This window comes from Meles meles, chromosome 4, assembly GCF_922984935.1.
Source record: "Meles meles chromosome 4, mMelMel3.1 paternal haplotype, whole genome shotgun sequence".
Classification (NCBI taxonomy): Eukaryota; Metazoa; Chordata; class Mammalia; order Carnivora; family Mustelidae; genus Meles; species Meles meles.
In genome coordinates, this window is record NC_060069.1 from 33,937,876 (window position 1) to 33,951,121 (window position 13,246).

General features: G+C 40.3%; 1 protein-coding gene across 24 annotated transcripts in view; it reads right to left on the reverse strand.

The window, feature by feature from the left end:
- The window catches only part of ARPP21 (cAMP regulated phosphoprotein 21), a 153,703-nt gene that overhangs the window by 65,366 nt on the left and 75,091 nt on the right, over positions 1–13,246 (reverse strand). For 13 of the 24 annotated variants that reach the window (XM_046003061.1, XM_046003080.1, XM_046003076.1 and 10 more), the window contains 2 exons: positions 11,434–11,493; positions 7,154–7,386 (listed from right to left, as the gene is read on the reverse strand). In XM_046003061.1, the coding sequence (XP_045859017.1) occupies positions 7,154–7,386; positions 11,434–11,493 (293 nt within the window). The remainder of the gene's footprint in view (positions 1–7,153; positions 7,387–11,433; positions 11,494–13,246) is intronic. The other 11 variants (XM_046003083.1, XM_046003070.1, XM_046003078.1 and 8 more) reach the window with 5 other exon arrangements.

Consider the following 13,246-nt stretch of genomic DNA (forward strand, 5'->3'; position numbering starts at 1 on the left):
ACAGCTCCGGATCTAAATGCTTAGTTTACATAATCCATCCTTAAAGCATGCAATGAATGCTGCAGGACTAGAGCAACATTTGGGGCTCACATTTTATTGAGATATCTGCTACATATTTTTCAGATGTGTTGATCTCCTAGGAAAAGAGAAGTTAAGAATGAGCACTTTCTTTCATCCTCTCACAAGCCTCTAGGGTAGTACATCCGTAAACGGTTCCCTAAAGCTGTGGACTCCATGCCTGGAGAGGCCCGTCATCCTGAGTAATTAAAGGCAGGGGGCTGTCTTACTGGAGTTAGGAGAAGATGCCAGGTGGATATGAAAATGATGACAGTTTAAGAAGGAGTCCTAGAATGTGCTGATCATACCCTTGGGTCTAAGGAATATCCATAAAGCTGCATTTTGAAGGGGGATGGCCAGAAATAATCTTTCCCCTCTAGATGTGAGTAGAAGAACTGGATCACTCCTACTGAGAATCCTGAAGGTGTGTATTTCACATGGTGACAGAAATCATACTAATATGCCCAAGAGGCAGGCCAAGAAGGGCTTGGCCTTCATGAGAACACCGGATCATTCTTTAGATGACACAGAAGCGTAAAATCATGGAGAGATTTGTGGACTGTGTGTTTTGCAAACATGTAGGTAACTGGATTCCAAGGTGGACTCTAACCCAACCATCTCCCTCCCCCTCCACTGCTATATACCACATCCATTAGGCACCACCTGCCCTTCACCATAGCAGAGCCAAGGAGCTCTCGTACCCTTGACCATCACTGTTCTGGGCACTGAATATTAACCAGAACATTGGAGACAAAATGCACCAAGCTCCATTTCTATATCAGTGAATTCTAACTAGCAGATGATTTGGATGATATCATAGGTTGTGAGAACGTAGTACAAGGAATTTAAAAAATTACTTATTAGCCCACAACTATCAATTTATGTCTTTAAAAATGAATTCTTGGGGCGCCTGGGTGGCTCAGTGGATTGAGCCGCTGCCTTCGGCTCGGGTCATGGTCTCGGGGTCCTGGGATCGAGCCCCGCATCGGGCTCTCTGCTCTGCGGGGAGCCTGCTTCCTCCTCTCTCTCTGCCTACTTGTGATCTCTCTCTCTCTGTCAGGTAGATAGATAAAATCTTAAAAAAAAAAAAAATGAATTCTTCTGGGTGGTTAAAGGGAAACCATATATAAGGAAGAGTTAACATTGTTTCAAGATTTTAAAATGTGCCCTTGAGTTAAACTGGAAACCTCTAAACATAAGTGATAGGCATCCAGCATGTAATGGGGGAGAAGAAGGGCCATCAGAAAGAGTTTAGAGGAGGACATGGTTTTTAAGAGGGAGAGCAGTGATAATTATTGAGCACTTAGTATGTGTGAGCACCTGGGCACACTGGAGTAATAAGTACTATTACTGGCTGTGTAGATAGAGAAGCTGAAGGATAGAGAAGTTCAATGACTAAAGTTGACTCATAAAGCTAATGATAGAGCAGAGTGTGATTTAGGCAGACTGATCTAGCTTTACCTGTGACTCAACACTGCCTCCTAAAAGCAAGTGTATACATATGCCAGGGACAGCCACCAGTCATTTGGGAATCTTCTCTTCTTTCCCCCACGACTTGATTATTAATAATGATAGTTATAGGTTAATTCAGGATGCACCATCTAACTGGTTTTGAAGGCTGATGGATTCTGAGTAATGTATGGGGAAAAATAAAGACGCTAGAAGGAGATCTGAAAATGCCAAGAGTACTTTTGAGAGGGCGTCGCTGGCATGGTGCCAGGGACATCACAGCCCCAGAGCAAACCATGGGGTGTGTTTGTGAACTTACCCTATGGGATCTCACGCTACAGTCCAAGTTTGACACCACTGCAGAGGCAACAACAGCAAGGGTAATAAACAGTAACAAAACCTCCTGCCCCCAGACACTGAAGCTCATACGAAATAGGTTGAGCCCACCTCCAGGCAGAACGGTCAGACAGCGGGAAACGGTTGGGGCAAAGGAGACATGTCCTAAGGAACCTGAGGTGTAGCTGGGGCTGGCAAGAGGAGGGGGTTCAGGAGAGGGGATGGGTGCACACAGCTTCTGGGCTACAAGAAAATCCAGAGTGCTTTTCCTTCTTGGCTTTCGGAAGATGGCTATTAGTTACTGATGTGCAATATCATGTCCTAGCAACAGGAGAAAAGCAGCACTTTCAACAGGAACAATGAGAGGGCGGGGCAAAGACAATGCAAAGGCTTAGAAATGTTCAAAAATTTAAAAAAAAATGAAATTGATATTTGAGAACTTTACTGCTTTGGGTGCTGAGAGTTAAAGTGTGTCCAGTCTCCTTTTCTCAGGGACTTGGATGCTAATAATGGCAAATATTTAAACAGTATGTCTACATGACAAGCGCTGTGCTAATCACTATGTGAATTACCTAGTCTCATTTTCACAGCAACCTCATTTTGAAAATGAGAACTGATCCTCAGAGATGTTGAGTCAATTTCCCGAGCATAATTCATGTGTGGCAGAGTCTGCGTTCAGGACCACGTGGCCCATGCCTCACTCCCAGAGTCACTCGAGTGACATATACATAGGGCCTGGGCCCCAAGCAGGACAGTGCCAAGGGGACAGTGCTCGGTTCTAAGAGATACAGCACAGGACGTCAATACTGCCCACAATGAGATGCTCAGAAGTGGAAGCTGGACCCTAAGGGGCAGTCGGCAGAAGGTGTAGGGACAAGACATCAAGGTGACTGATGGGGGACTTTGGTGAACACTCGAGAGAGAGAGACAGGAAAAAGGAAGAGAGAAAAACAGAGGGGGGAATGTTGTATAAAACATCATATGACAAAGCAAAATGGAAAACTGACAGTAGAGACAGTGTTTTCTTCATGAAGTGATTTCTTCTTCTTCTTCTTTTTCTTCTTTTAGATTTCTTTATTTATTTGAGAGAGGGAGAGAGATTGTGGAGAGGAGAAGCAGAGGGAGAGAGAAACTCAAGCAGACTGTGTTGAACCCAGAGCCCAACGTGGTGCTCAATCTCATGACCCTGAGATCACGATCTGAACCCAAACCAAGAACTGGATACTTACTTGACTGTACCACATAGACACCCCTGAAATGACTACTTTTTTAGACCTTAATATCCTCTTTTGTAAAATATAAGTCACCAGAATGGTGAGTAGTCATGAGGATGGTGGCCTTAAACTTCCTCTCAACTTGACCAACGTTTAGACTGGTTTCTTCCAGAGGATCATTTCTCTACCTCCTTTTTCTTAGAGCATTTCTGCCCCTTTACGGTGTCAACCTTTCATTAGCCTAGTAACTCTTTCACAACCCAGGTATGTCTTTGTTGAGGATTCAGGAATATCTCCTTGAAAGGTAATAATCAAGAGAACTAGGGCCCTTGTCTGCCAGTTTCTGTGGGAGGGTAGAAAGAAGATTGACTGTGATAAGCACCAATCAGCAAAGATGACTTAGTTGGATTCACCAACCACTTGTCTACCTTTCCCCAGTGCTTTTCCAGTAGTTCAAGGCAGCCCTTTAAACTCCCTTGCCGTTCCTTAGCTCAGGGTTGAGTTCAGTCTTTCTCCCCTATTGTAATAGTCTTGGCCCTTATTGCAATAGTTATGAATAGAATCTTCCTTTTCTGTTTATCTTGTCTGATGCAATTCTTCTTTTATAAGGACCATGAACCATAAGTATTTTCCCCTGAATTAATAATTCAACAAAAGATTTCCAGATTCAGGGGTCAGAAAATTCAATAGAATGACCTAAAGCTTCTGAAATGACAAGGAGAGAGAGAACATCCAGGCTGCATTAGTGCTGTAATGAAAGTAAACACCAAGAAGAGGAAGTGGTAGAGAGATGAGGTGGCTTGCATTGGCTCCAAAAATACTCTGGATGGAAGGTAGATAAGAAGGTGACAACAACAAGAATACACTTGGATCCGGAAAACAAAATACCACACCAGGTAAAATTACGAAAACAAAACATAAGGATATCTTATTTCCCCAGAGCAGTTGTTCTCAAAGCATGGTTTGAAAATAAGCAACCCACGCTGCTTCCTATGACGCTACTGTCGAGAACCCCTGCTCTGGAGATCAAGAGAGAGGATGGCAGTAAAGCAATGTCCTTTGACCAGGGTGGAAAGAAATAGATGTCATACTCATTTCCCAACCTCATAGCTACCACCAAGAAGCAGCAGAGGTTACGGTACAAGCACCATTCCTGTCCTTCCACGAGGAGAATGTCAAGACAAAATGACGTCATCTACCTCTGGAGCTGTGCGCTGGACATCTGGGAGGTGACCATCCCTAAGCTCGGTGTCAGGGATACGTCAAGAGAAAGACAGCCCAGGCCTTCAGAGCAAGTCTGAAGAGGTTCAGACTTCAGAATTGGGCTTCTTCCAAAATGTAGGAAAGCATGTTCCCACCTGGAGAAAGTCTCATCATTATCTATTTAAAGCTCAAACCTATGTAATTAGAGGAGGAGAAGAGTAACTTAAATGTCACAACTCCAGGCTTGGTTTCTAAAAGGTCAAAAAAAAAAAAAAAAAGTTTGCAATTCCACTGCAAATAATGAGGTAAAAAATTGAAAACTTGTGCTGTTCTGAAGATCCATGACAGCAAAACTGACAGCTTTGCTTCATAAAACCATCTTGGGAAATTGTAAGCTTGTTTTGACATTCTATCTTGATCGCCTTTAATTTTTTTCTTTTTCCTTTCCGTTCCTGCACCTTGACAAGCTTTCAAAAGGAGACACTTAGATTAAAAGGGGAAAAAAAATGTCTGAAGCACTTACAATTTCTAATCATTCTTCAAAGAACATGGCATTTTAGCATTCTTGAAGTGTTTTAAATGTTTCCAAAGAGCTTTTCTTCGGAAGTGATTGGGGGGTTGGTGTATGGAGAATGACGATTAATTTAAAAATCTTAAGTGCTCTTTTGGTGTGCTGGAATTTTTAAGTACACCATTTAAGGTCCTTGGTTTCTGCATTTTAAGGAGATTTAAAACTATTTAACCTTTCTTAGTTTACAAGAGCTCAAGTGCACCACAGTGGGTTTTCTTGACTTCAGTTGCTGCAATAGTGGAATAGAAGAGCAATTAATTAGAGTAAGACATCAAGAATTCACCAACTGGTGATAGAACAGAAGGCAGAAGGCAGTGTGAGCCCACCTGAATCTTTCCAAGGAGCAGGAAGTGTGTATATATGTAGCAGTGGTTGTGACTAAATGCTATTAATTTTCTGCCTGTGTAGGAAAACACGAGATAATTTCTTAGGAGCATTTTCAACAACATAATTACGTTAAACCCTTAGCATAATGAGTCTAGATTCCACAAAGAGTGCCCCCTCGTGTGAGTGTGAAGCTTGGATAGGAAGGTATTCACAATAAGGACGACCCATGTCTAATCTCTGGTTGGTGTTGGCCATTCGCCAACCCCCTCCCTCCCTGCCCTGCACCCCCAGTGTGTGTGACACCCAGGGCACGTCACTGAATCACAGCTCTCAACACCCACACTAACTCCAGACTGCTGAGGCAAAATCAAAATCAAACAGAAACATGATAAACTGTCACCCCAAAATGAAGCTCACGGAGGCTACTGAATGGTCATCTGCCACCTTCCGGGGATTCTAAGAGATATTTTAATTGAGAACATCTGAAAATAATTTAAAAACAAGGGTGAGGGAGTTGGAGACAGAGTAGTTAGGGATGCAAGACCATGGTGGAGAGTTTTTGGACTCATACGAACCCCCGGTATTGATGCCTCCTTCAGTTTAAAGTTGTTTCCATGTCATGGTTCTCATTAGCTCTCACCTCTCAAAGACTATCCATGCAAACCTGAACTACTTATCTCAAAAGATCACAATTCACTTAGAAGAAAACACAAGATTAAAAAAAGAGATGCCTGCACCTGGCTACTTGGAACTCTACACCTTCCTGAGGCTCACTTTCCTTATCTGCAAAGCAGGGATGGAAGCATTAAGTGACAGTAATAAAAATAAACATGTGTTTATTGAGGGCTTTTAACTGCCAGGTATTATTCTAATTGCTTTGTGTATATTAACTCTTTAATTCTTCAAATAACCTTGCAACATTCCCATTTCTCAGAGGAGGAAACCAAGACTTGCAAACAGATTAGATAACTTGCCCACGATCATATTAAGAGCACACCAAAGTAGCAGCCCAAACTGTTAACACTATAATTACCTTAGAGTGTGGTTTTAAGAAACTGATCATAGTCGTAAATCAAAAACAACAGCTAGGTTTGTTAACTAGTTACCATGTGCAGGTGCCTTGGTAACCATTTGTATATAAATAATTGAACTTTAACATACAAGTTTTCTGGGGTGGGGGTGCGGGGGGGGGGGTAGCATCATATTCTATTATAACCTATGTTTCATGGTGTGAAAGCTGAAATGACATGGGGTCACTATGTCAAGAGGTTTTCAGATGGAGTCAGGAGACCATTAAGGAGATAGGTATTTGACACATCCTCACCTGCAGAACCATGAACTTTTGAACTGGGCCAAACTGCAAATACGGCAAGGACTCAGCTCAAACACCTGCAACCTGCTACAGTTAAGAGAAGGCTTAGTGATAGCCTTTGAACCCAGTTATAGTCAGTCAAGATCAGCATTGTGCCACCAACACCAATCAAAAATCCTTTGTAAACGATGTATACAAGCATTCCCTTTTTGCTTTAAAGACCCATGACTTTTTTTTTTTTAATGTTCAATTAGCCACTGCATAGTATATCATTAGTTGTTGGTACAGTGTTCAATGATTCATTAGTTATGTATAAAACCCAGTGCTCATCACACACGTGTCCTCCTTCATACCTGACTCTTGCTCCCAAGTGGGACACTATTTGGGTTGCTGTCCATATCTGTGTATCCTGACTCACAATGCTTTGATCGCAAATAAATGCTCTTGCTCAATTATTGCCTCCTCACAATTTTAGGTTGACAACAGGTAAGGAAAGTGAAGATTCGAGAGTTTGGTCATTTGAAGAGACAGGGTTGATATTTTCATTACACCTTCTAACTTCCCAGGTATCCCAGCAATTAATAGAATCATCATTAATTTATTGGAAGCCAGGGGGAATAATGACTGTATGGGTTGGGTGGAACCTAGGAAACACAACAGGACATAAACCCATTCAGTACTAACTACCTGCTTTGGACAGCTTCCCGGTACTCCTGGTACTGGACGTGCTGTCACCCCGGGTCAGCACCGTGACGCCCCCAAAACTGGCCGTCTTGGTCATGGTGGGCTTGAGATTGCGGTTGGAGCTATCTGAGTCTGTGCTGCTCCAGGCCCTCTGGTGGTCCGACCACTTGAGCTCATTCTCTGAGCTGCTCTGTCGACTCCCGGATGTTCTCCCCGAGCCATCCCTGTTGCCCCTGGAGCACAGCCATAGGAAAGATGCACAGAGACAGTGTTACATTCCACGAGTGGTGTGGACACAGAATGGACCTTTCTCGGAAGAGCCGTCTACACAAGACCCTTCTTGCAACCCTTTTCATTAAGCCCGTTGCCTCACAAACAGTGTCACAGGAGCTCGTTGATGGGCAGACGGATAACATACCACACATAATGTGCATGTTTACAAACAGAAAAACCAAACCTAGAAATGTCACACTACCCCTCTGCCGGTGAAGGAGAAACACGTAGAAAAAACATGGTATAAAAGACAGTTGTTAACTTCTCTTGTGGAGGAGAAAAGAGGATAGATTCTCCCAGCCCAAGTCAACAATGAATCGAGGTTTGGGAACTATTATGATCTTGAATGATTCTGAAGCGACTCCCACTGAAGATGGGTTTTGTCTGTCCCTTTAGCATTAAATAATGGACCGTGGGAAAATGCACAAAGAGGCAGCGAAACCATTTATTATTTTTTAACTTGATGAGATGTCTATCTGAATCCATTAAGGCTTTGACAGTCAGCACAGAAATCACAGAAATTACTCTGTTGACCTAGGGTGAGAGTTTTGCCTGGTGAGTTTAACCTTCATGGGCAGAGGAAAGCGTCTTTTAGTGCTTTTCACATAGAAAAACTTGTGATAATAAAAACACCAGTATAAACACTACACTGACATGAAACTTTCCAAGGGGATCAATGGAAATAACAAAACTCCATAGGTGAAAGCACATGTTGGTTATAAACCCAAATTGAAAAAGTAAATGTATGGGAAGAGATCCAATAGGCAGCCGTGATTTCTGAAGACTCCAGAATATCTCTAAGTAGGACACAAAATCACATGTGTTTTATAAAGAAAGTTGATGAAATTTGCATTTTCATTGGTTTCCAATCTGCTTAAAGAGGAACTTAGTGAATATTTTCAAAGCTTTTCCTGCAAGTTGGAAATAAGGCATGATTAAAATACTCTAAGATTCTCATGGATTATCAGTAAGTAAAGGGGACATAAATAGTTGGCAATAGATACAACCCCTAATTTCATTATCACAAAGCAACGTGACATGTTCAAGTGTTGATCCAAATCTCACAGATGTGGTCAGTGGCTTTGTTAATAGGTATTCTTCTAAAGACAATGATAGGACCGCAAAGATGTGGGGAGTGTGTGCATCTGATTGAAACTCACCAACCAAATTGTGCAGAAGGCACACAAAATTTTTTGCATTTGTTTCCATTTTACCTAATAAACTTCTCTTTTGTTCTAAGAGAACTTGAGAAGCTAAACAGATTCAAGAGATAATAAAAATGAAATGGCTCCTCTGTGATAGGAACTTTGTAAAAATAAAGGAGGACAGAAAACTCACAAAACAAAAAGCACTCAGCGCCCTGCTGTCCTGCATCAATGTTTTTTTATTTGTTTGTTTGTTTTTTTATATTCTCTCTGTTAGCACCTCAGGGATGGCTAGGCTTAGAAGGAGGACCTAAAAAAAAGATCAGATTGTGAGTAGAAAGTATCACACACTCACCGATGGTCAAGTGGCTTGAGTTCTTAAAACTCCTTTGAAATTCAAGAAAGCCAGAGGAGATGGGGTGGACGGGGGAAAAAACTGGCTTCTTTGAGGGTGCTCCTGCTCCATTCCTGATTGTTTTCCTTTCAAGTTCCAAATTCAATTTTATTCACATTTAATTCTGACTAATTTGACCTGTCCTTGCCAAAGTCTGGCAAAATCATTATTTAGCAACTGTGAATGCACCAGGGATGTGACAATAGTCTCACTTGGAACTAATCTGGAATACCACATATCGGAAAAAATCTAGGGTAGTCCTTAGCCTCGGTACACAGGATGCTTCCGAAGGAAGCTGTCCATATGCGGGTGATGATCATGAGCTCTGCTTGGGTTTCCCTCTCCCCATAGGTTTCCATCTCCCTAGCACCTCCTTGAAAAGAAAGGCCAGTGTGGCTGAGCCCCTCTGCCAAGGAGTGTCTACCACTTTTCCTGGGTGCAAACTAGTGTCTTGGAGTTTGCAGGCTTCACTCTGGCATTGGGTAACTCCTCTAGACTTGTGTCACACCCTTGGCTAATAAGGCAATCTAAGGTTTCCTTAACTTCTTCTACCTCTACTCTCTACCGGTTCAAATCAACATCCCAAAGTCAAGAGCTATCAAAATCCCCAAAAGAGGGAACTTAAGTTGCTGTTTTAGAGTTAGCATTAATGAGATTCATAATAATGTATCTAATACTGATTTATGGATCTCTATTTATACACTGAAACAATATTTTATAACTCTAGCTACTGATTAGTTGCCTTAGCACTGGCAAAGTGAGGTCCAGAATCGAATTTCATATCTATTTGGGGGTACAATCTTAGACCTCATAGACAAACATAACCACAAGTGCCTTCCTGTCCATCCTAAGCCCAGTCTTGGTCCCTTCCTACTGGAATCCAGGAAGACAATGGAAATGAGGTGTCCAGTCATCCAGAGGAGTTGGTCCTTGTGTATATAATGAGAATTTGATTCCAGAATAGTCATAAAGCACATACTTTAGGTTCTGTTTCGGTGCTGATTAATATAGCTAACAACATTTATTTTCCTTCATGTCTGAACTTTTTTTTTTTTTTTTTGGCCAAGTTATATATGATGCACTTTGAGTTGCTTTAATTATTGTATGGATGTCCTTTGTGCTAAGTCATCTTCCTGAGTTTCTGTGCCTAATGACTTGGTGGGTGATGGCACTCATATTTGGAGTGACTGATCTGAGCAGATCCCAGCTCTGGCTAGGGACCAGATTTGGGGCTGTGTAAAACCGACTGGCCTATAGGGGGAAGAACCCGCATTTCATAAATTTATTGGCTTAAACAAACCAGATTGTGGTGTGAGTACATGAGTACTGGTGAACTCTTCTTGTTCTTTTCTTGATGTTCAACAGGACAATGCAGAGCTACTTTTTTAATGTAAAGTGTGATAATAAATGGTCTATCGATATCAGGGGAAATCATTAGACTATGTAGTTCAAGCTAGAAAAGTGAAGGACATTTTTAAAAAACCTTTTTAGTTTTGCCAAAGTGTAAAGGGAACAAATTAATCCAACGGTTCTAATTATGAGGTTTCAAGTTCACATTTACTACAGATACTTTCTGAGCAACAATCCATTTACTTTCCTTGGTCTTTTCTTCATTCTAGGTGGGCAAAATGTTTTGTTTGTGAATGAGTAAGTTTTCTCTCTCCTACAACAGAGATGAATCATAATATTCATAAAAGCAATAACATATTAAATATATGCATTATATACTGAGTACCTTTATAGTGCTATGTATCCTTTTTGCCCTATAATGAATATTAGAGGTATATTTAATAGGGTAGTGACATGGTTATGGTCCCTCTGCTTTCAAGGATCTTCCAGCTTAGTATAGAATTTAAAATATACAATATTAATATATAATAAACACATATATATCCATTCCCCTTATCTTACACAGATCTCGATTTAAGTAATTCATTATAATTGGAAGCAATTGGCCTATAGGGGCCTGTACCTTCCCTTTGAAATAAAATCTATGCTTGAAAAACATAATTGAAGTATTATGATGGCCAGAAGTGGCTAAAAATATCAACTACTCAAATATAGTTATCATTGGTGTCTTTTCCAATATCAGTCATGTTTATATAATTGCAAACTATTGGAGGAATTTTAACTTGATGTAATTCAGCAAAGTTGACTTGGGAATGTTAAATCAGTGTGCTGTCCAAGTTAACCTTTGAGGAGAAAACAAAAATAAAAGCAAAAAAACATACCCAGAACAGAAACTCAGAGGAGGAACCTGAAAGGATTATGTACCAAGCAGTAATTCCCTGGTCCCATATCTCACATTATCTAACATGGCTTCAGCACCAGTTCTATAACCAGCTTTACAGATATAACCAAACATACTTATTTCATGAACAGATATTTTACACTAGTACACTTATATTTAACATGGATTCTGCCACATAATCTGAAAACACAGTTTTAAAAAAGTAAACCATACCAACCGAAAGAGCTGTCTTTTCTTATAGGTCTCATTGCATATGTTACTGTCTTCCAAGAGCCTACTGGAAATGAAAAACATGGTTTTTATGATATAAAACCTAATGACACTAAATGCCCTATATTAAATGGATGTGTACTCCTCTGCAACAGTACCACTCTTGCAAATCAACCCCATGTGCTATGTTTTATGTGCATGATGTTGCATTTTGCAATAATAAATGAATGACAGCATTATTTTTTCCCTTATCCTAGGATTAAGGCACTGATACTAGATAAAAAGGAAAGGAAGAAAAAATAGAATGAAGGGAAGAGGAGAAGAAGATAAATCGTTTAATAGATAATTAATTAAATATATTAGCTGTGGTTTTCTTTCCTTTGGGCAATATTAAAGTTATCTCTTTTGCAGGGAGGGACAGAATGAAATACTGACATTCCAGAAACAGGTATCCAAGAAATGTATTTATTTTTAATGGGAATCTATTCAGTTAGATTTTGCTTTTTGGAAATATCAAGACTTGGTCATATATGCAATGCATGTTTGTGACCAATTATGGGGAAGATGAATATAATTCAATTTGAATCTAAGGGACACTTAAAAGTGCATTAGCAGTCTTTTTATGCAAAATCCAAGTAAATGAATAAAATTTGGGCATAAGGCAGGGGAAAATTATTGGCTGGATGACTAGGGAATAAGGCTTCCTACTAAACTGAATTATAAACACTCACTTCATCTTTTTAGTTAGGATATAGATCTTTGGAATGCTTTAGCATCATCCCTAAGATCTTAGTGCTCATGGATTCTTTTTTTTTTTTTTTTTAAATATTCTATTTATTTATTTGACAGAGAGAGATCACAGGTAGGCAGAGAGGCAGGCAGAGAGAGAGGAAGGGAAGCAGGCTCCCCGCTGAGCAGAGAACCTGATGTGGGGCTCCATCCCAGGACCCTGGGATCATGACCTGAGCCGAAGGCAATGGCTTAACCCACTGAGCCACCCAGGCGCCCGCTACTCAAAGATTTCTAACTGCTAATATTAAAGATAGTTTTTTCCCCCCAATCATCTCTAATGCCCGGGTAAAATTTTCTTTAAGTACTGGAATTTAATCAAACAGCCTCCATTTTAATCAGTTTTACAGGGGCACCCATTAAGCCAACACCTGAAATAAAGTTAAGCACCACTTTCTGAAGGGATACCATATTTCCATTCCAACTTGCCCACTCTGATGCGCCTTAAATGTGATTAATGCAGCTAATGTAGAATTCTTTGATTCATCTTTAAAAGCTGCAATTAAATCAAGGGAGCATTTGAATATCTATGTCAGTTTAGAACTATTTCTTTAAGGTACATGTTAAATTTGGAAACCTTCGGCTCGTATGCTCAAGACTTTGTATAAGTTGTATAACCCCTTCATTGCACAACAACTACCCCCCTACTAACTCCCAAGTTAGTAAATTTAGATTAGTTTAAATAGATCTCCAAGTTAGACTAATAGGTTATTTAGAGTGAGAAACTTAAAACAACGTTATTCCAATCATTGTTTGCATAGCTATATCAAATTGTGGGGAACAAGAAATGGCTAATGATACCCAATATATAAACACTATGAACAGCCTCATCCATAAGCCAATGAAATTGCAAGTTCATTTATGCTTTGTAATGCCTGGTAAAGGTAGCAGGAATTAGACCTCTGGATGGGCCAGAAGTCAAGACTTTTAAATAAGGAAAATGTACAAAAATTATGTTTGGAAGTAACAGAGAAGTATTTCCCCAAATTAAATAGTTTTTAGGCATGCTAAATAACACATATATGTGTGCA